At 42.1% G+C, this 22,762-nt stretch overlaps 1 protein-coding gene across 4 annotated transcripts in view; it reads left to right on the forward strand.

Moving 5' to 3' along the window:
* pard3bb (par-3 family cell polarity regulator beta b) overlaps window positions 1–22,762 on the forward strand; it is a 243,915-nt gene that overhangs the window by 135,785 nt on the left and 85,368 nt on the right. For all 4 annotated transcript variants that reach the window (XM_028590887.1, XM_028590889.1, XM_028590890.1 and 1 more), the window contains exons 19-20: window positions 5,736–5,951; window positions 9,305–9,533. In XM_028590887.1, coding sequence (XP_028446688.1) covers window positions 5,736–5,951; window positions 9,305–9,533 — 445 coding nt within the window. The remainder of the gene's footprint in view (window positions 1–5,735; window positions 5,952–9,304; window positions 9,534–22,762) is intronic.

The following is a 22,762-nucleotide window of genomic DNA, read 5'->3' on the forward strand; positions in this document are numbered from 1 at the left end:
GTAACAGTTGATTTTGAAAAGTAGGTTATCAGGAATCTTCAGCTTGCAGATAAAACAAAAGGGACACTCAAATGGTTTCACAGTAAGGAAACTATAATATAAATACGTTGTAAGTCTGATTTCATTTGATACAAACAAATATACATGTATTGACTAAATTGCTCAGGGCAAATGAAATAGGTAACTTCATGATGGCTAATTCTAATTTTTCAGTGTGATTGTTATGGTTATTTTTGGTTATACTCTTTAACTTTACACTGTGTGTGTCAGTTGAAGGTCCAATGTGTAGGAATTTCTCCCATCTAGCGTTGAGATCATATATCGCAATCAACTCTCTCATGCCACGCAGTTCAAAGTACGTATTACAGCTACGATAGCCTTCACCCTTCAAAAAGCCAGTCTCTTGCTCATTTCAATATCCTTTTTCTTTTTCTGGGCAAAGAAAAAGACTCCTGTTCCTGAAATTTGGATTTTGAATATGTGTGGTCCTCCATGTTTCCTTCTTCAAACTTGCCGGGGCCGGGAAGCTACGATACCCATTAGCAGCATTAGCAGCACTTGTGAGTTTATCATGTGACAGCAAAAACGCGAAAGGAGGAGCAGTATGTCCTGTATGTCCATTACCAGCTAACATATTTCAAGATGGTATAAATATGGAGCGTCTACCCCAGGTCATGCGAATGCAAATGTAAAATTCCAAGCCAATAGGAATACTTGGAATTGATGGTGGTGGTAAATCTTCATGAAAAGACAAGTTTGTGAACGGGCAACACAGATTTTGATAATGAACAATTAAACATGTTACACACGTTACACACGTTAGGTGGTGTTCCCCTTTAAAGGGGAACACCACCTAAATGAAGAATTCCAATATGTTATTCCCATGGCCTAGGAAAGTTCAATTAATAAATGTGAACATAAGCTACTCTATCTCGAAGCCATACACAAGAAAAGTAAGTCTCAAACTTCAATGTGTCATCAAGTATAAAGTGTGGAGCTGCTCCATAGACAATGAATTGGAGACAGATTTAGTTATCTCTCTTATTTTCCTGTATTGTTCTCAGTTGAGAAACAGAACATGTACCCTTATACATTTCCCTGGAGGCTCTCAGTGTCATCTATAACATCTTTCCCATTTCAATGTCAACGGAGCAGTTCTAACTTTATACTTAATGACACACATGACACATTTGAGTTTTAGCACTCTAGTTTTTGGATTTTTTGGATTTGAGGTGTTCCTGTTTAGGAATATTTTTGAAAATGGGCGTTGTTCCCCTTTAAAATGTATTACCTTGCTTAAAGACTACACATTACTACACTACTGTTGGTAATTTGGCCCGGTACATTGTTGTTACGGGATATTTGCATTATAATATCTTAGTATTTATTCTTAGCTGTTGCTGTTGCTGTTTGATTAAACTCAGCGGGAACCGGTAAATACTGACGTGGCTGAGGATGATGTCACGGTTTATTTATTTTTACAGTTTATGTCGTCCATTCACTTATTATGGAGCCCTGTGGGATAGCAAAAACCTCATTTCATCTGCTGGGAGATAGAACCACATAACATACACAAATAATAATATAAGAAAATGTTGCTTACAGGAATGAGCTTCCCTTTACAGCCATGTCACTGCAAATATACATACATAGACATGTAAATACATACACAATTTAAGAGCCATGTATACTTATGTATACATAAGTATATGTCGCGTGAAACATTGACTGATTGATGGTTTCACAATGCGGTTTTCTTTAACACAGTATATCCTGCTATAGCAGCTGGGTTGGATGGTGAAGTATTGCGGCTGTGATTTAGCATTTTTTCCTCAAACTCTATGTTGGAGAGCACGATTGAACTTCCACTGATGGGACGCGTGAGAGAAGTCAAATTCTCTCCCCACTGAGAAAAAAAAAACAGGTTCTGGGTGTGTATAATGTAAAAATAGCAATGAGAAATTGAGTTGCATCTCCTTATGAGAGCTTCTAAAGTGTGCCTTGGTGTACTTGAAGTTGGTGCTGTTGTTGAATCTGCTGGCTTTGTTGCTGCAGCCTGCTGCCAAGCTGCTCCTTGGTGAAATTTTGACTTTCAAAGTAGCCCATTGCCTTCCTGCCAACAGAATAGCCTTGGGACAGCTTGGCGTTTCTCTCTCTCTCTGTGTGTTTTGTTTTCATTTTTTGTATTACTTACATTCTTCTCTCCTATTCTCTCTCTCTCTGTCTCTCTCTAGTTGTCACTCCCATCCTCTCTCTTTCACTCCCAGTCTCATTGTTTCTCTTTCTATAGCATCCTCTTACAGTTTCTGTTTTTCTCTGCCAAACCTCCACTTTTGTATCATCTCCCTCAAACCACTTTGTTACTCTTGTCTTGCTTGTCATCCTTTATCTCTCTCTCTCTCTCTCTCTCTCTCTCTGTCTCTCTCCCCCCTCCTCTTTCTCTCTCTCTCTCTCTCTCTCTCACTTTAAAAGCAGCTTAATTCTATCATCTTACAGTTGGACAGCAGTAATTACATTTATGACACAAATCCTGCTACTCACAGCAAAATAATTTTGTGTGTGTGTGTGTGTGTGCGTGTGTGCGTGCGTGCGTGCGTGTTAGAGTACATGGATGCATGTTCTTCACCCAGTGTCTGTGTGCTTGTATTCATATATCTGTATGTCTATATGTGTGTGTGTGCTGTTCCATCCCTGATAACCCAGTCCAGCCCAACACCACTAAGCTATTTATGATACTATTTATTTAATCCTACCATCCAGCCCTCTGCAAACAGAAACGTTTGGACCGAGGTCACAGTCTGTGTACATGCTGTGTGCTCTTCTGTGTTCTGTCTTCTTAAACTGACTGCAATTGCCCTCAAACTTTGTAAATCCCCAGTGAACTTTGACCCTGCCTGCTTACACTGAATTTAAATGAGGAACATCACATGCATATTTTTATATGGAATGTATTAATCTACAGAAAGCATTGCTTGATGTGTACAAATCTAGGCATGTCTTTTGAACCCAAGTATACTGGATTATGAAATTATTGTAACTGTGAGGTTGATTGGGGGTGCCTGTGTTTTGAGAATGTTGTCGGCAAATAAATAGTTTATTAGAGTATAAATAAAAGGAACAATACATCAAAAATCGTGGACAATTCATGTTGACTTTTCTTTTGGTGGCCTTGGTTCAAATGTTACTGGCACCTTTAATCCACGGTCCTTAGAGTTTTCAAACAGTGGATTATCTATTCTTTAGAATACACGCCACTCAGCCCTAGTTTTTTTTTTTTGCAGATGGTTTATCTCTCTTAGAAAACATTGCTTTGATATTTTTCTAAGATCGGAGACCCCACTGTGCTCTTGGCCAAGGATCTAATAAAGTTTGCACTATATTTTGCTTCAGGTTGGTGGCCACAGTCCTATTAAGCTTCTGGGTGTTATTAAGCCAGTTATTATCAGTAGTCATAACAAATGCAGATTTTTCCATGCACATGTGTTACATGTTATATTTCCTATCATACCCTGTGACATATACTGTATAAAAAAATGCTGAGCTTGACCTTGATTTGTGATGAAGGTGGCTAGAAGAAAAGATCTTGATACAAAGAAGAATGCAGATTTTAACATTGAAAACTGTGGAGGCTTTACTGTTGTAAATAGTAGGCTTCAATTTAATTACATGGCCTTAACTTGTTCTTCCTCTTTTTCTAAATCTTTCAGCATACAGAACATTTTCATCACTAATTTGGGGTTTGTCCTAAGAAACACTTGCCATAGTGTAAATGCTGTAGTATCACTGTCATTCAATTTAAAAAGGTTTCTTCTAAATCTCTCTACAATTGCAAAGTGACCAAGGTTTCGAAATGACATTCTTACTATTGTGTTGAATTAATCTAGACTTGATTCATTCGTGCACAGTGGGAGGTATATGGCTTGTTGTGACAGAACGATAACAAAAACAGTACGTGCTACTTACAAGAAAACGTATCTTCTGTAGATGTGTATCTGTTTAGCTGTGTCAAAAAAGCTACGGAATCAGATATATAGATTAGTCACATAGCACTGATGTGTACTTCAGTATGTATCTGAATATCTTGAGGACTGGGTTTATGGATGGGAGTGTCGCATGATATGGCCCTTGTCCATCTCCTCTCCTAGCAGCCGACTTACATTATGCATGTGCATAAATTCTATGCGTGTTATTACTCTTGTGTGTGTGTGTGTGTGTGTGTGTGTGTGTGTCTGTTTGGTTAATGGTTGTTTAAATATATGTGGACATCAGCCCTTGCATCTCCTATGCTTTGAGAAAAACACGCATACACACACTCGCGCACACAGACCCACACAGAGGGGTTGTGTGTATAGGGAATCATTAGCTAAAGTGATGCAGGTTTAGCTCTCATGAATCACAGTGGCATCATATCGACAAGCCAGAGCCAGCACGGAATCCAAAATGTGTGTGTGTGTGTGTGTGTGTGTGTGTGTGTGTGTGTGTGTGTTTATGAGTGTGGAAGGATTACCAGTATTTTGAGCTGGCAGCAAGCCCAGCCTCCCTCCCATCTTCCCCATTTTTCTCTGTCTCCCTCTCTGCCACCGTGGTATTCCCCTGAGGAAACTTAATTTGCTCTCCGCCTGTCATTGCTCCTCCCGTCCCTTTTCTCCCCATCTTGCCCACCATCAGTGTCTCCCTGTTTTAGGTGGCACACAGTGACAAACCAAATTAGAAGCACACATTACCTTCTTTCTCTCTTTTGTTTTACAATCTACAATCCTTACAAAAGGTGGGGACATCAAGTGAGCTTGAGGCTGAACTTGATCCAACTTCAGCACTCAGCATGTCATTAGCTTTGGCTGGGTTTCTGCAGTAGGATCACATTATTTGCTAGAAAGTCTGCTTTAAGCAGAAACATGTTTTTTTACACCAGTTGTGGACCTTACATACTGTAAAACTGTAAAGCTTCATCTGTCTGATCTTTACCTTCTCCCCTGAATACCTCCACCGTTGCTCTGTTTTCATATTCCATCCCTCTTTCCTCTTCATCATCCTTTCTGCTGGATCCCTCCCTCCCTCAGTAATATCTCTCACGGTATACTTGTGATGATGGATGAAGAACCAGTAACAGTGAAACAGACCTCACATCCATCACAAACTCAACAACAGCATAGTTAACTACATCACGGTTTCTTTTTCCTGGCTCTACTCTCCAGAGTTCAGCCATGTCATGGTCTTTCTGGCTCCACTGGCTTTTTAAACCAATCAGAACAAGGCACAGCAGGGTAAACCTATTGGATCAGACCTGGAGTAAAATTGGATTCTTCCTACTTTGTAAATGCATATCAGGTTGTTTGTTTTTTGATTGTAGCAGTATATTTGATAGCAGTGACACATTCACATACATTTTAGTAGAACTATAATGATGCTATTGAATAACCTGTTTACTAAAGAAATATATTGTTCCATAAAATATTGATAATTAATGTCTGGCTGCATGAGTTTAATTACCGTATTGGTCCGAATATAAGACTTTTTTTTTTTTTTTTTTCTTCCTAAAATAAAAGTGGGGTCGTCTTATATTTGGGGTCTAGACTTTCAGCTGTTCAAGTCGCGGAGGCTGCTTTTAGAAGTTAGTTGTCTTATATTCGGACCAATACGGTATTCTGATGGTCTAATTAACAAGTCACCTGTAGTCCAAGCTAAACAAAACAAGCTGCCAGAAACATATCTCTTTCCCTCTTTCTCCCCCCCAGCTCCATCAACTCCTGTGGAACTCGGCCCTACCCTCGGCTTGAAGAAGTCCAGTTCCTTGGAGAGTCTCCAGACAGCCATGTCAGAGGTTAACAGAAAAAACGAACTCCTCCCCTTCCATCGACCTCGCCCAAATATGGTCAGAGGAAGAGGCTGCAACGAGAGCTTCCGAGCAGCTATTGATAAATCCTATGATGGACCACCTGAAGATGACGATGGTAAGGGATGGAGAGGGTGTCAATGTGTTAAGTTGGGGACAATGTGTATTTTTTGTTGTTTTTTGACTCGTGCTGCATAGCTGCAGTTACTCAGTCAGTAAATTCTATAGATATGGAAGAAACAGTTGACAATTCTTCTGCTGTTTTAAGGTTTAAGGTTGTTTCAACACTGGATCACAATGATACTTTCAAATGCGTTGCACTTTTGGCTACATCCCTATCAGTAATGTCATGCACATACATGCAATGTATAACTCATACCTAATGGTTTACATACATCTTCAGTTCCTTCTAGACAGGTTTTGTTTACATGACAATGATGAATGATGAATACTCATGGCTTGCTTCCATTTTCAGTGTGCTCCCCAATAACAACCTCCTCTACTATTTTGAAAATCCGCTAGTGAGCTCAGCACAGTTTAGGTTTGCTGTTGTCAATTCGTATGAGTTTAGGAAAGAACTACCCAGAAGAACATTATGCATCAAAAGGTTCAACACATATGAAGCTAAGCAGCAGCATTGCCTCACAAAATGTGATTCCGTTCAGATTTAGCTATAAATATTGATCCTGGAGCTAAATGGTAGTTCCTTGGTTTGTTCCACCGGGAGGTGCAGTTCAATTCCCAGCTGTGTTATTAGCAGCATGCTCTTCTCAGTCACCACTAGAGTAATGAGTCAGGCTGTTTCAGATCACTACATTCACACAGGATAGGACTAATAGGGCATGTCAACACCGCACACACACAGTGGCCACATCTGTCACCATCTTTCTAAATGTTCAACACTTTGAGAGCTGTTGTTAATTGACAGGGAACAGTTCTCTGAAGCGCACTCAATCAAGACCTCTCTCTCTTTCCTTCTATGTTTGTCTCTCTCTACAAGTGTTCACTTTTGCTTGGGCTTAAATTATATCTTTACTTCAGTTTCAAATAAATGCATATCAACTGCTATCTGTCAGATTATAAGTTGTATTAGCAGTTTTTTAACTATATACTACTGGTGATCAGGAAGGCAAACTGCTAACATTCTGACAGTATATGTGCACAGTGAATATTTAGTCAGTGTTCATGTTTAGCTGATGTATTGTGGGGAATCCTGAGCTGAATCCAGCTAATACCACAGTGCTTCACAGTTTCCAGTGAATTTAGTTGTCAAGAGGGACTATTTTACAGAGGCTTTGAGTCATTGGCTTTGATGTCAGCTGGGATGGATTATAGTGCTAAATAGTTGTTTCTGTCATTCTCTTTCTTTTGTTCATGTGTTACCTTACTTATGATTCATTTGTATCTCTTTGTCTCTTTCGTTGTTTTATACTTATCCCTCGCCTTTTGCACAAACCATCCCTACAATCAAGTCATAAACAGAACAAATACATATTATGCTGGTTTGCGGTGGGTTCTATGCCATGGAATAGTAAATAAAACTCACCTGACATGGCTGACTGAAGTACAAAATCTTTAATATTCAAAGAAAGTGTTTAGTGTAGTAGAAGAAATAGCCCAGTTCCAATTTCAACCAAATTTAACATGTGAGTCAGAACAAACCAGGGGTCTGCATTCATTTTGTGAAACAGATGTAAGGTTATCCTGACTTAGAAGTTTTTTCTTTTTTTCTTTTTACAACAAATTTGAGTGAAAATAAAAGTATTCGTGAATGAGGCTTGGTCTTTTTAATAACGAGTGTTTAAACTCTAACTCTTATTGTAACAACAACTATATGTTTTTGCGCTGACAGACTAGTTTAGTGTACACACACGATGACAAAGAAAATGTTATAGGGATATCTGCTGTGATCATTTTTAGTTTTGAAAGTCTTAGGGGAAGACTAACCAGATCCTGCACAAGCATGAAGCCGTGAATCTACAGACAGACACACACACACACACACACACACGCACACACGCACACACGCATACACGCATACACACACAATTACAATTACATTTAGTTGCTAGACATTCTTTGTAATTAAGTCTGAAGTGAATATCCACACAAAGTAACTAATTTGGTTTGGGTATCTTATAATAAAATCTGACAAGGGCTGTGTGTCTGTGTGTGTGTGTGTGTGTGTGTGTGTGTGTGTGTGTGTGTGTGTGTGTGTGTGTGTGTGTGTGTGTGTGTGTGTGTGTGTGTGTGTGTGTGAGAGAGAGTGTGATCATTGTAATTCAAGGCCAGGCCTCCAGTCTGTCGAAGACTTAATGAGGCATCACAGTTTACTCTTTGAACATTTTGACTTTCTCATTTCTAAGAGTTAATTTATTCACTGTAAAGTTAATACATTTGTTATGGAGATGTTGAGTAAAGAAAGTTTAACGTTATGTGCCTGTGTGTATGTGGGCTGTTCATTTGTGGAGATATGTACATTGTTGTTTCTTTTTGTTTGTATGCGTGCTAGTGTTATATCCTGATATGTGGTCTCTTCACTGTATTGTGTTATGCTGTGAGATTTGGCAAATTAGTCTTGGTTTTACTGCTATGAAGAGCATTACTGTAGCTACAGTAAGTGCCTAAACTCCATTGCTATGTACCACTGGAATCCACTCTTTACAGAACTGACTTCTTCTTCATGTTAACTTGAAAATTACGTCACAACGATGGTTCTTGACAATGCTGATGAATCAGTTTTATGTAAATACAAAATAATGATACATTAATCTGGTGTGCCTGTTTGCATCAAACTGGCAAAAAAGTGACTTGCTTTGGACACAAGGCAAAGAAAGATGTCAATAATTAAAGGTGGAATTGGTTGGTTTTATGAGAGTAACTACTTTTAATCAGGATTTCACTGATGAAGCTTTCACTAAGTTTAGCACTTCCATTAAGCAGCTTATTGATAATCCTGTTTTACAAAGACTTTATAACTTCATTTTAAAGGAACACGCCGACTTATTGGGACTTTGTCTTATTCACCGTATCCCCCAGAGTTAGATAAGTCCATACATACCCTTCTCATCTCCATGCGTGTCATAACTCTGTCTGACGCACCCACCGCTAACCTAGCTTAGCACAGATCATGGAGGTAACTGGCTCCATCTAGCTTACTGCTCCCAACATGTTCCTATTTACATGTTGTGATTTGTATAGTCAATGCGTGTACAAATAACAAGGTCACATGTGACACAGCCATCTTCTAACCATATACAAACTGGGAACTATATTCTCAGAAGGCAAAGCACTGCTACTTGGGCGGAGTGATTAGCGCAGCACCTGAAAAGCAACGTTGTTACTCTCTGCTCCTCACCACGGGGCTTCTCAGGTGCTGCGAGCAAATCATTCCACCCAAGTAGCAGAAGTAGCAGTGCCCCCATCCCTCTAATCCCCATCTTTCTCTTTTTCTTCATCTATTCCCTATAGATGATGGTTCGGAGCAGAGTTCAGGCCGGGACACCCCGGCAAGTAGTTCATCTCGCCAGGGAGTGGAGGATCGAACAGAGGAAAAAGGCAAAAAAGACAAGAAAAAGAAACCAAAAACAAAGAAGAAGGAAAAGAACAAGGGGAAAGTAAAAGAGAAAGGGAAAAAGAAAGCAGAGGAGCCTGAGGACACAGAGAAAAAGAGCAAGAAAATAGGCTTTGGCCTGCTGAGGTAAGTAACTGTGTGTGTGTGTGTGGGTGTGTGTGTGTGTGCGCGTGTGTTTGAAAGAGCAGCAAGTGAGATGATTATTTTTGTGGTCATACATCTATTTATGTCTTTATGTGTGTATATGCAGAATGGCCGATACATTACCCGCGCTAGCTGGTAAAATCACTTCTATCCACTATGTGAGGTCTTAAACGATTTTCAGCTTACAGTGTTAGTGTGTGTTGGAGTGTACAGTCATTTTGTAAGCTGGAAAGCAACCTTTTAAGTGATGAACAACAATGTTTGCGTCATATGGAATCCATAGTCGCGTGCTTTCTACACATTTGAAATTTGAATATAACTATAATATAATGCAAAGGTACAAACAAAAAATATATTTGGTACAGGCGTACCATATGTCTTACTCTTTCTTTAATATAGTCTGTCTTCAGTTGCTAATGTCTACAGTGACACATAACTCACTGGTTAGATGATATGCCCTTTGTATTACTGCAATAACTTGTGTGTATTTGACAAAAATCCTGCCTTTGTTTAAAGTCAGAAAATCAGATTAATGGAGTCCTTCATCCACAGTTACCTCATTCTGTCAATAGGGACACATCAATTAGCACAATCTCTCTCTGCACACCTCATGCATTCACACTGTATCTGACAAATATAACCCTTTAAACATGAACACAGAGGTCTTTTCCCCCCTCATGAAACACTATCACATGCTCACAGACACACAAAGACCACTCTAAGAGCGGTGCCCCAATTTCCTTTAGAGCCGCTGAAAATTACCTGTCAGAACTATTTCATGTGATTAACTTTAACATTATATCTCTCAGTGTGAATGAGGCATTTAGGTAGACTACACACAGCATGAATGGGGCAAAATGTTTCAATGAACAATTTGTACTTTCTACCTAAATTGCTACCTAACATCCAGTTTTTTTTCCACTGTGGTTGTTTCTGAAATGGGATTTCACATGGACATTACATAGATACAGATCTTAAGAAAAACACTTGCATGCAATTTGATTCCAAAAGTTCAGCCACAGCCTTTTCAAAATACACTCACAAAAGCAGTCTGTGTGAACCTGAACACAGAAAAACACCAGATTTCAAAGTCCGATGTTATCACAGAGATTATATCTCACAATTGCATGTTATTTAAAGTGAAATATTAGGCAATTAGAATAATGTTTCTTGATTGAATAGGTTCAGTGCTATTTTCTTTGAAAGGCTCCACCTTTTTCTTAACCTCAGTTCCACCTTGTTTTCCTCATTCCCACTTCAGTGTGCTTTCACTTTCTCATACCTATAGTAATTAGTCATTAGTAAGGGGAGTTATGGGGAGCAGACATTCCTTTTATGATGTTAAAAAGCTGTTTTTGTCATGCAGTTAAGTGTGTAAATGGCTCTTTATACCTAAGCCTGTTTGATTATGTCAAATAAGTTTTGACAAGAAAGGCTGGAGAGATAGAAGGCCCTATTTTAATGATCTGAAACGCAAGTATCAAACGTGAAACGCAAGTAGCTTTGTGGGTGGATCTCTGGCGCTGTTGCTATTATACCGGCGGGATAAATGAGTCTTGCGCCCAACGCAAATCTAAAATGGGTTGGTCTGAAGTAGCTAGGTGTGGTTTGGGTGTAACGTGCAACAAACCAATCAGAGCGTCATCTCACATTCCCTTTAAGAGCAGGCGCGCTTGTTCCATGGCGGATTGCTATTATGACAGCGGATTTGCCTGGCGCACGCCAGCGGGAGCTGTCCGGGATGCGGCAAAGTAATAAATGCCCGTCTTGACCGGGTGGCAATGTTGCTGCTCCTCTCGGGCGCAGTAATCCTAAAGAGGATTGCTGCAGCCATGGAGCATGGGCCTCCAAACGCACCATCTGCTCCTGTTGTGCCCCTTCCTCCTCCCATGAGCGCAAATACGTTCCCTAATGTACCGACATGCGTCTGTGGAGGGAAAAGTCCGCTGTGCGTCGGGTGCAAAATACGAATGATACATGCGTCGGTGTACAAAGGCAATTGCGCTGGGTGCAAGATAGGGCCCAGAGGGTTGTGGTGTGTACTGTACAGTATGTTCCTTCATTCTTCACCCACTTATTTTATTGGTAGTTTTACTTTAATGGCAGACCTACCTACCTGCTTATCTACCTACCTTCATCTTTGTCAGTTCCTATTGAGGTGAAAGTAGCCACTTCAACCCATCATTGCATAATATGCAACTTTGTGTTGTATGAATCAGTGGCAGTTTCATTACATGGCCTTTTGAGTCCTACATTTTTAAATAGCATATATTTAGCTTTATAATGTAATTTCTCAAGCCACAAAGGAAAGAGAGACCTTGCCACATCAAAGAACGCCCCTGTTTTCATTGAAAACTGTTTTCTACGAGTGATAAAAAAATTGCGAAAACCATCCATAGCAAGGTCTGTGGATTATTCCAGGTAAAGCTTTTCTATTAAGAAACTTTTTTTCAATTTAATTTTGCAGTACTTGGAGCATCACAAATGAAATCCTGTTCACCTCCATTTCATTGAGCGAATAAATGAAAGTTGACATAATATAATTTCCAAACGTTTGATTTAACCGCAGTTTAACACTACCTGAAAATAAAAAAGGTCCATTACCAGGGTTTCCGTGGGGTCTTAAAAAGTCTAAAAAAGTAAAATTTCAAAATCCAAATTTTAGGCCTTAAAAAGTATTAAATTCGCTGAAGTATTGTGTCTTAAATAATTTAATTTTCCTACGTCCATGTAACGTTACCTCTAATGCTCATTGAAATGTTTTATTTTTTTATTCTGTGGTGTTGTAGTTCTTTCTTGTGTCGCTTTTATTCATTTTGAATACATTTATTTACTTTGCAAGTGCGTTTGTGACTCTGCATTTTGTTGTACTTTTATGTTGTGATATAGGTCTTTAATTTAATTCATAAAGGTCTTAAAAAGATTGTAAAAAGTCTTCAATTTGACTTGGTAAAACCTGCAGAAACCCTGATTACTAAGTACCAAGTATGCAGCATAGAAATTCCTGCATGACATTCAAACACAATCATAGATTTATACTTTTTGACTCATTCTTGCCATATGTGGTTTTAACATGTTCCAATGTGCAAGCTATTTGTATAACCATGGATCATTTGTGGCACAATGTGATACAGTATATTCCTATAAATGCACAGATTACACACCTGAGGATCTCAATCATACCATCTCCGCCTCCGTCTTTCTTACAGTTCCCTATTGCTTTTTTCCATTACAGCTCCAAGGCAATACATGACACACCTAAAGATGTCTTCTTCTTTTACCTCCTTCACTCTATCACTCTGTCTTACCATCTTAGCAATGTTTTAACTGCTTCAGAGTTCAGGGAAGGTTACGCCCAACCCCTTCTTTCTATGTTCATCCATCTCTCTTCTGCCGATCTACCACGTGTTATTATGGCCTGGACAACCTACGCAGCACACCCAAGAATATCTCCAGTTTAACATAACCAATCCTTACCTCTATGCACCTATCCTTCCATCCATCCTTTCATCTAACCACTAATTCCCCCATGTCTTGCCTTAAGTGCCTTAAGAAACCATATAATACACCTGAGGATATTTTAGACCTTTCTTCTACTCTTCATCTCTGGTCACCATAAGAGGGCCTTGATTTGAGCCCAGTGATAATCTCAGCCTTTCTCTCCTCCCCCTCTTTCGAGCCATATTTCAGTAACCTCTCTACCTCCCCCTTCACACCCCATCCCCGTAATCTTTGCATCATTCCAATTTTTGCTCTCGGTCTGCTCCCTCCAGCTCCAGCTCCCTATCTGCATTTGATTGCATGTAATGGAGGTAGACTGAGAAGGCAAATTGGAGCTATTCAGTAAAGTTCAGTCTAGGCTGTGCTGCTGATTTGTCATATTCATCTAAGGCCAGCTTTGATTGGCCTAATGGTCTGAAGGAGAGCTGGTATGAGATACTCAACCTTACTCCAAGGTGTCTGGTTCTACAGTAGTAAATGTACTATTGGATGGTTCACACATTTGACAAACTAGATCTCTTTACCTCTATACTACTATATATTTCTTTGATCCAGCTGCAAAGACACACAGGGCCGTATTTTAACGATCTGAAACGCAAGTATCAAACGGCAAACGCAAGTAGCTTTGTGGGGGGATCTCGCTGTTGCCATTGTACCGGCGGGATAAATGACTCTTGCGCCCGACGCAAGTCTAAAATGGGTTGGTCGGAAGTAGCTACATTACTCATAGGTGTGGTTTGGGCGTAACGTGCAGTAAACCAATCAGGGCGTTATCTCACATTCCCTTTAAAAGCAGGCGTGCTTGTTCCATGGCGGATTTCTATTATAATGGCGGATTTGCTAGGCGCAAGCTCTTATACATCCATGGGCGCACGCCAGGAGCGGTTCACAGCCGAGGAAACCGACGTTTGCTATTGATTTTTCTTTTTGACAAAATGTAAATATAGAATACATCCGTGAGATGAGAGAAACAAAGTGTATGCACGTTGTGCACACTCTACATTACGGCCAAACATGCACCCTCAAAATAGCATCTGAATAACGCGCCACTGACTTTAGACCAGGTTTTTCCTGGTCAGTGGCAGAATAGTTTTCTGAAACTGCAAAATAGCACTAGGGAACGTTTGCGGCGGAACACGCCTCCTCTTTTTGCTGAACCGTCCCCGGGAGCTTCATTCGCTAATTTACCGACGTGAGTCTGTGGAGGGAAAAGTCCGCTGTGCGTTGGGTGCAAAATAGGAATGATACATGCGTCGGTGTACAAAGTCAATTGCGCTGAGTGCAAGATAGGGCCCACAATGTCATTGTTGCTATAACATTCCGATCGTCACTCGACACTCTCTTATTGTTCTGTAGAAGTCACAGGTTTTCCCAAACAAAATGGTAATTGCCAAAAAGGCTGACTTACAATTAAGTTCTTCACATAAATGAAGAAATGCTGTAGAGGTGTAGACAAGTTAAATATTATTACTGCAATGTGCTATTCACATTGGTCACCCAGAGATTAAAGTCAGACTGTGAATGTTTGTTTAAAATGCCCTTTAAAGTGGACAGCTGGCTCTGGCACTCTGTCATCTGAACTGCTGCCACCTGCCAATCAGATCTGCCAATCATCTGTGTGTGTGTGTGTGTGTGTGTGTGTGTGTGTGTGTGTGTGTGTGTGTGTGTGTTTGTGTGAGCGTGAGCGTGAGCGTGAGCGGTAACCATTATACCGTCATGAATAATCATGTGGTGATGAAACATGATTGGTCACACAGTCAGTTGGTTGTCATATACTTGGCCATGGTTGCTGTGAATCTTCCTCAGACGAAGTGGTGTGTGTGTGTGTGTGTGTGTGTGTGTGTGTGTGTGTGTGTGTGTGTGTGTGTGTGTGTTTTTTATGTGCTGGTTGTAAAAGAGACAGTCTGTAAAAATGCAAATATGGTAATCTATGAGGTGAGACTGGGAATGTACAAGGTCTACTAGAACCAAAAAGGGACAGGCACTGCCAGTGCGTCATGTTTATGTGATTGTGTGTTATAAAGTATGTATGCATGCTGTTCACTTTCAGATTTAATATTGTGTGAATTTGTGAGAATGAGAATATATGATAATAAATGCATTGTTGCCTGCTTGGTTGTAATCGTGCACCACTGTACTCATCTCCATCTAGCCTCCGTTGCTCTGGTTTCTGTATGTATGTGTGCGTCCATGTGTATATATGTCTGCTAACTGTCCGCTGAATGATCTACTTTCATAAGAAAATGTCAGAAGGTATTGTTTGGAGCAAAACTTAAAACTCAAAGAGCAACATAATTGGAGAATGCAATTAGAGCACAATCATTTTCTTTGAACATTGAGTACGGTCTCGTTCTTTACCTATCGTTGATGACTATAATTACACTCTCTCCTGTATTTGCCTCTTTTCTTCCTTCTTTCTCTTCTCCTTCTCGCCAGCTGACCATAATGCGTCACCCCTATTTGACTTAAAGTGCTCCATTGTTGGGCCCATTAGCCCATCTTGACAATGGGGTGCTTTTACTGGCCATTGCCATTTAGCAAGTATATCTATTTTCCCCCTTCTCATTATTCTAAGAACAAGATAATCCTTATAGTAAGGCATCATAGAAACAGTATGTAACACTATTTAGCAGTGCAACAATGTTGACACATGTAGCAAGAGGACAAATAGGAAATAAACTTAACTAGTTACAAAATAAAGGGACATAAAGAAAAATAAATACATAGAAAAAACCCAGTTTAAAAGATACTTCTGACTGTTCCCAGCTCTTTATGCAGGTAAAACCCTGTCTTTTGACCAGACAATGCATGTCATTGTTTCATAATTAGAGAGCACATGCTTGAAAGGGGGGGGGAGGACCCACCAGCTGCCAATCAAACATCATGACAGGAAGTCATTGGAGTGTCACAAACTGATGTCATGCCTGCCAATCATCTGTGTATGTGTTTGCGAGTGCGTGGGTTTGCGTGTATGTGTGTGCTTGTTATCGCAGCACACTTTTCAATCATCCATTCCCTCAGGGATCCATTTGCCAATGATAGCAAAGAGAGGTGTGTCTATGGAGTGGCAGAGGGAAGGAGTGAGAGAAGAGCAGAAGAATAGAAAGAATAGGGGAAGTGAGAGTCACAGATGTTTGCACTCGTTTTCTGCTTGTTTGTCAGTGGGTTTTCTCCTCATGGACCGTTCAGAAGCACAAGTGTGGAACAGCCCTCTGCTCACTGTTCACTGTGTGTGTATGTGTGTGTGTGTGTGTGCCTGCCTATCTGCGTATGTGCGTGCGTGGGTGTGCGTGTCTTGTAGTTGTTTAATGTTAAAACCTGTTTTAAACCTATTGATGTTTTACCATTTGCTACCATGCTGACCAGTTCTCACATCTAAAACATGTTTAGTTTTAGGTCAAGATTCGTAAAGATGTGGGTTAAATGATGGGGTTGTACTCTGGACTGTTGCACTGTGCCTGCTGCGGTTGCTTCGTTAAATGAAGCTGATATTTAAAAATAAATTAAAGGAGACTGTCTGGGAGCAGAGTGAGGGAAGTTTAATCATCCTTTTGTGTGCATTTTTTCTTCTTTCTTCATCAGTAAGTAATTATGCAGGTATGTTTTGTACAACATATTCTGTGGTAGTACATATTGTTTACTTACTACTGTCTGGTAGCTCAACAAAATCGACTGTGAAGAGAAATTCCCAAAGAAACATCTTTTCCCCGCTGGTCAGACATCAGACTCAAATGGCTAAATGTTTGTTTTGTTTTTTTCCTCCTACCTTTTCCAACACAGATGGAAGCTTTAAGAAACCTATATGATTAATTAAATCTTTCTCACATGCAAATGAGTAGCTGTTCACTTTCCATACAGATTGTGGTGTTAGGTCATAAATATTCATTGGTCATCCTTCTATTCCCACTAATGACAGAGGTCATTCATCCTGACGGACTGGTAATCAGCTGTTTTTACTCTGATATCCCGTGTGAAATTATGCGCAAACGATAATGTCATAACTTGTAAAATTTAAAATGTTTTATATATAGAAAATGATTCCATTCCTCCAGCAATCTCAGAACCCATTGGCTGCCAAAATATTGTCCTGTTGCCTACAGATGCTGCATTCATATGCAGATATGTGTTCATTACCTCCAGCACCCGTTTTTTAGTTATTGTGCACTGTGAAGACACTTAGCCTATGTTTTGTGTTTTTACTGATTCCTCAATTTTTTTAAGATAATTTTTTGGGGGATTTTCCCTTTATTCCATAGAGACAGTGGATAGGCATGAAAGGGGGTTGAGATGGGGGATGACACGCAGCAAAGGTCAGCAGGTCGGATTCGAACACGCGCCACTGCAGGACTCAGCCTACGTGGGGCGAACGCTCGTACTGGGTGAGCTAGAGGCCGTCCCACTGATTCCTCAATTTTAAAGGACTAACATGAAAAGTAAGTTGCTGACAGGCAGAAGTCGTAATGAGAAAAATGAAAGGTTTTTTTGCCTGCTGCTCAAAGGTGCAGAGAGAAGGAAAAGGTCAAAGATGAGTGTCCTGACATCATGAGACAAGCCACTTCCATCCATCCATCCATCCATCTTCGTCCGCTTATCCGGTGTCGGGTCACGGGGGGAGCAGCTCCAGCAGGGGACCCCAAACTTCCCTTTCCCGAGCAACATTAACCAGCTCTGACTGGGGGATCCCGAGGCGTTCCCAGGCCAGGTTGGAGATATAATCCCTCCACCTAGTCCTGGGTCTTCCCCGAGGCCTCCTCCCAGCTGGACGTGCCTGGAACACCTCCCTAGGGAGGCGCCCAGATGCCCGAACCACCTCAACTGGCTCTCTTTCGGACGAAGGGAGCAGCGGCTCTCTCCGAGCTCCTCACGGATGACTGAGCTTCTCACCCTATCTCTAAGGGAGACGCCAGCCACCCTCCTGAGGAAACTCATTTCGGCCGCTTGTACCCTGGATCTCGTTCTTTCGGTCATGACCCAGCCTTCATGACCATAGGTGAGGGTAGGAACGAAAACTGACCGGTAGATCGAGAGCTTTGCCTTCTGGCTCAGCTCTCTTTTCGTCACAACGGTGCGATAAATTGAATGTAATACCGCACCCTCTGCCCCGATTCTCCGACCAATCTCCCGCTCCATTGTCCCCTCACTCGCGAACAAAACCCCATGGTACTTGAACTCCTTCACTTGGGGTAAGGACTCATTCCCTACCTGGAGTGGGCACTCCATTGGTTTCCTGCTGAGAACCATGGCCTCAGATTTAGAGGTGCTGATCCTCATCCCAACCGCTTCACACTCGGCTGCGAACCGATCCAGTGAGTGCTGAAGGTTGCAGGCCGATGAGGCCATCAGGACCACATCATCTGCAAAGAGCAGCAATGAGATCCCCAGCCCAGCGAACCGCAACCCCTCCCCACCCCAACTACGCCTCAATATCCTGTCCATAAATGTTACAAACAGGATTGGTGACAAAGCGCAGCCCTGGCGGAGGCCAACCCTCACCTGAAATGAGTCCGACTTACCGCCGAGAACCCGGACACAGCTCTCACTTTGGTCGTACAGAGATCGGATGGCCCTGAGAAGAGAACCCCTCACCCCATACTCCCGCAGCACCTCCCACAGTATCTCCCGGGGGACCCGGTCATACGCCTTTTCCAGATCCACAAAACACATGTAGACCGGTTGGGCATACTCCCAGGCTCCCTCCAGGATCCTTGCAAGAGTGAAGAGCTGGTCCGTTGTTCCACGACCAGGACGGAATCCGCATTGATGCTCTTCAATCTGAGATTCGACTATCGGCCGAACCCTCCTTTCCAGCACCTTGGAGTAGACTTTACCAGGGAGGCTGAGAAGTGTGATACCCATGTAATTGGCACACACCCTCTGGTCCCGCTTTATAAAAAGGGGAACCACCACCCCGGTCTGCCACTCCTTTGGCACTGTCCCAGACTTCTACGCAATGTTGAAGAGGCGTGTCAACCAGGACAGCCCCTCCACACCCAGAGTCTTGAGCATTTCTGGACGGATCTCATCAATCCCAGGGGCTTTGCCACTGTGGAGTTGTTTGACTACATCAGTGACTTCCACCTGGGAAATTGACAGTGATCCCCCATCATCCTCCAGCTCTGCCTCTAACATAGAGGGCGTATTAGTTGGATTCAGGAGTTCCTCAAAGTGCTCCTTCCACCACCCTATTACCTCCTCAGTTGAGGTCAACAGTGTCCCATCCTTACTGTACACATCTTGGATGGTTCCCCGCTTCCCCCTCCTGAGGTGGCGAACAGTTTTCCAGAAGCTCCTTGGTGCCGACCGAAAGTCCATGTCTTTTCCAAACTTCTCCCACACCCGCTGCTTTGCTTCTTTCACGGCAGAGGCTGCAGCCCTTTGGGCCCTTCGGGCCCTTCGGTACCCTGCAACCGCCTCCGGAGTCCTCTGGGATAACATATCCCGGAAAGATTCCTTCTTCAGTCGGACGGCTTCCTTGACCACTGGTGTCCACCACGGTGTTCGTGGGTTACCGCCCCTTGAGGCACCTAAGACCCTAAGACCACAGCTCCTCACCGCAGCTTCAGCAATGGAAACTTTGAACATTGTCCACTCGGGTTCAATGCCCCCAGCCTCCACAGGGATGCACGAAAAGTTTTGCCGGAGGTGTGAGTTGAAAGTCTGTCGGACAGGGGCCTCCTCCAGACGTTCCCAATTTACCCGCACTACCCGTTTGGGCTTACCAGTTCTGTCCAGAGTCTTCCCCCACCCCCTGACCCAACTCACCACCAGATGGTTATCAGTTGACAGCTCCGCCCCTCTCTTCACCCGAGTGTCCAAAACATATGGCCTCAGATCAGATGAAACGATTATAAAATTGATCATTGACCTTTGTTTCTAGGGTGCTCTGGTACCAAGTACACTTAACAGCATCCCTATGTTCGAACATGGTGTTTGTTATAAACAATCCATGAGTAGCACAGAAGTCCAACAACAAACAACCACTCTGGTTTAGATCAGGGAGGCCGTTCCTCCCAATCACGCCTCTCCATGTGTCTCCATCATTGCCTACGTGCACGTTGAAGTCCCCCAGCAGAACAATGGAGTCCCCCACTGGAGCCCCATGCAGGACTCCAGTCAAGGTCTCCAAGAAGGCCGAATACTCCAAACTCTTGTTTGGTGCATATGCACAAACAACAGTCAGAGTTTCCCCCCCACAACCCACAGGCGTAGGGAGGCGACCCTCTCGTCCACCGGGGTAAACTCCAACGCAGCGGCACTCAGCTGGGGGCTTGTGAGTATCCCCACACCCGCCTGGCGCCTCACACCCTGGGCAACTCCGGAGAAGAAAAGAGTCCAACCCCTATCCAGGAGTATGGTTCCAGAACCAAAACTGTGTGTAGAGGTAAGCCCCACCAGATCTAACCGGTAGCGCTCCACCTCCCGCACCAGTTCCGGCTCCTTCCCCCACAGAGAGGTGACATTCCACGTCCCCAGAGCCAGACCCGGGTCTGGTCCGTCGAGGCCCCTGACCTTCACTGCCACCTGTGTAGCAGCACACAGCTCCAGACAACACAGCCCTCAGGTTCATAGGGACACACAAACCTCTCCACCACGATAAGGTGATGGTTCCCGGAGAGGCACAAGCCACTTGACTTCCTATTTACTTAAATTTCCTTGTTTTCTTTGTGTGCATGTACAAAGAGAAATGCACAGGCATTCCAAGTGTGTAGCTTTCTATTTCTGTTACTTTCCTCACGCAAAAGGCCACATGCACACACAGAAACGCACAAACATTCTAATCAATGTATGTTTATGGCCTCTCTATGTTTCTGCCTGTATTTTATTTCTGTATCTTTGTTCTATTGTGTGTGTGTGTGTGTGTGTGTGTGCTTATGTGTGTGCATCCACGCATGCTGCCTCCCACAATAGCCCAGTAATAACACTCAAGAGGGACTGGAGAGTGAGAGAGAGAGTAGGCCTAATTAAGCTGTAGGTGTCCATTATCTTTGTACATCTTTCTCTACCCTCTAAATTCTTCTCACTGTCCTTTTCCCTTCCATTTGCTGCTAAATGTAAGTCACTCAAACATAGCTACAGATGGTTTCTTGTTTATTGTAATCGGTTCATCTTCACTGTGGAACTTGACCCCATGGAGAAAACACCCCCGCAGATGAACACAGGGATGTAGGGAGGGAGAGAATGAGGAATGAACAGATGATGGGAAGAAAGTAAGGAAGTATAGTGTGTCAAGAATGCATATAACACATACTGCATATATAGCTCCAAAGCTATCTACATTGTTTTATCTAATGTTCTTTCTAAAGCACCTGACTTGACGCTCAAACATTCTTGAAACTCCATATTTTACTCGGTAGCTAATGTTTTAAACCAGATTTTAAGAGGTTAAAGCATTGGTTACAATTTACAATAATTTCACTCCATTTTTGTCATAATGTTTTTGTGAATGATCTCATCAAAGTAGCAAATCAGAGATGATCTTGAGGCTTAAACGTGTGTAATACTCTACTTTAAGGATCTGGGGAACTGCAGTTGAAATATGTTTTTTGTACCCTATTTACTTTCCAATATCTTGCACTTTTCCACCATTTGTCCGAATATAAAATCGCTCATATAAAATAACTTGAAAACGTATTGCCGTTGGGCAGAGTTGGTCTCTGAGGTCAGTGTGGAGAAGTAAAAATCAAATGGCTGGATTAATCTTATGTGGACAGTTATTTCCAAACCACAAGTGAAATGATTTAGTCAAGCTCCTCATTCTTCCCCTCATACATGAAAGCAGCGCATGGCCTGCTGTCCTTAGGTTCACGGTGATGTGTTTGATTGCTTCATTTGTCATAACATGTTACAGAGAAGGTATTAAAATGGCATCCAATGTCAGTTTATAAATCAATTTTAGACACGCAATTGGACACAGCGAGAGATTGTTGTCTAGTTATCTCTCACTTGTCTTATTTTTTCTCCATTCATTGGCATACATTTTTTCAGTTTATGGGTTTTGCGTACAGGCCTGTTTTGACTTGACAGTGATAGGTTTGTAAGGTTAGGTTTTAAGATTCGATGCATCATCAAAGAGCATTAAAAGTCAGAATTTCTCTTACTCTGTGTCTCCTGCGAGTAATCCAATCAACATGAAATCCAACCTTTTCCCAAATTCATTTTTCATCTTTTTATTTTCTGTTTAAAAGCTGAGGTGAGGGAAGAAACATGAATGACAGCACAGAAGAGAGTGTGTGTGTGTGTGTGTGTGTGTGTGTGTGGGGGGTGTTAGAGGTTAAGTGCTGTGAGAGAAGTGTTTGAAACCAAGGTGCAACATGCCAAACGAGGCGGCAAGATGAAGGGGTGAAGGCGAGGTAAGCTATGGATAGGATAGAACAGAAATGAGGTTAATGAGAGAAAGGAAGGTAAAAAAATGGAGGAAAAGGTAAAAGGAAGGGAGGGGTAAGAGAGGGGAAGAGAGAGAGTTGAAGGAAAGGGTAAGCCTATAACTTCATATATAGCAGTAATTAGAGCAAGGCTTGTCCCCAGTGAGGCAAATACACACTCACACTATTAATGCACACACACGGTTATGGCCCTTCATTGCCCATTGAGCCCCCCTCTATGGGGGGTGAATAGGCTGCTTTACCCCCAGTCCACATTAAGCATTTCAAAGAAACATATTACCTCAGTGCACACACTCCACCGTTATTTTTTCACAGCAATGCACAGGC

The sequence above is a fragment of the Perca flavescens genome, chromosome 11 (assembly GCF_004354835.1).
Source record: "Perca flavescens isolate YP-PL-M2 chromosome 11, PFLA_1.0, whole genome shotgun sequence".
NCBI classification, from domain to species: domain Eukaryota; kingdom Metazoa; phylum Chordata; class Actinopteri; order Perciformes; family Percidae; genus Perca; species Perca flavescens.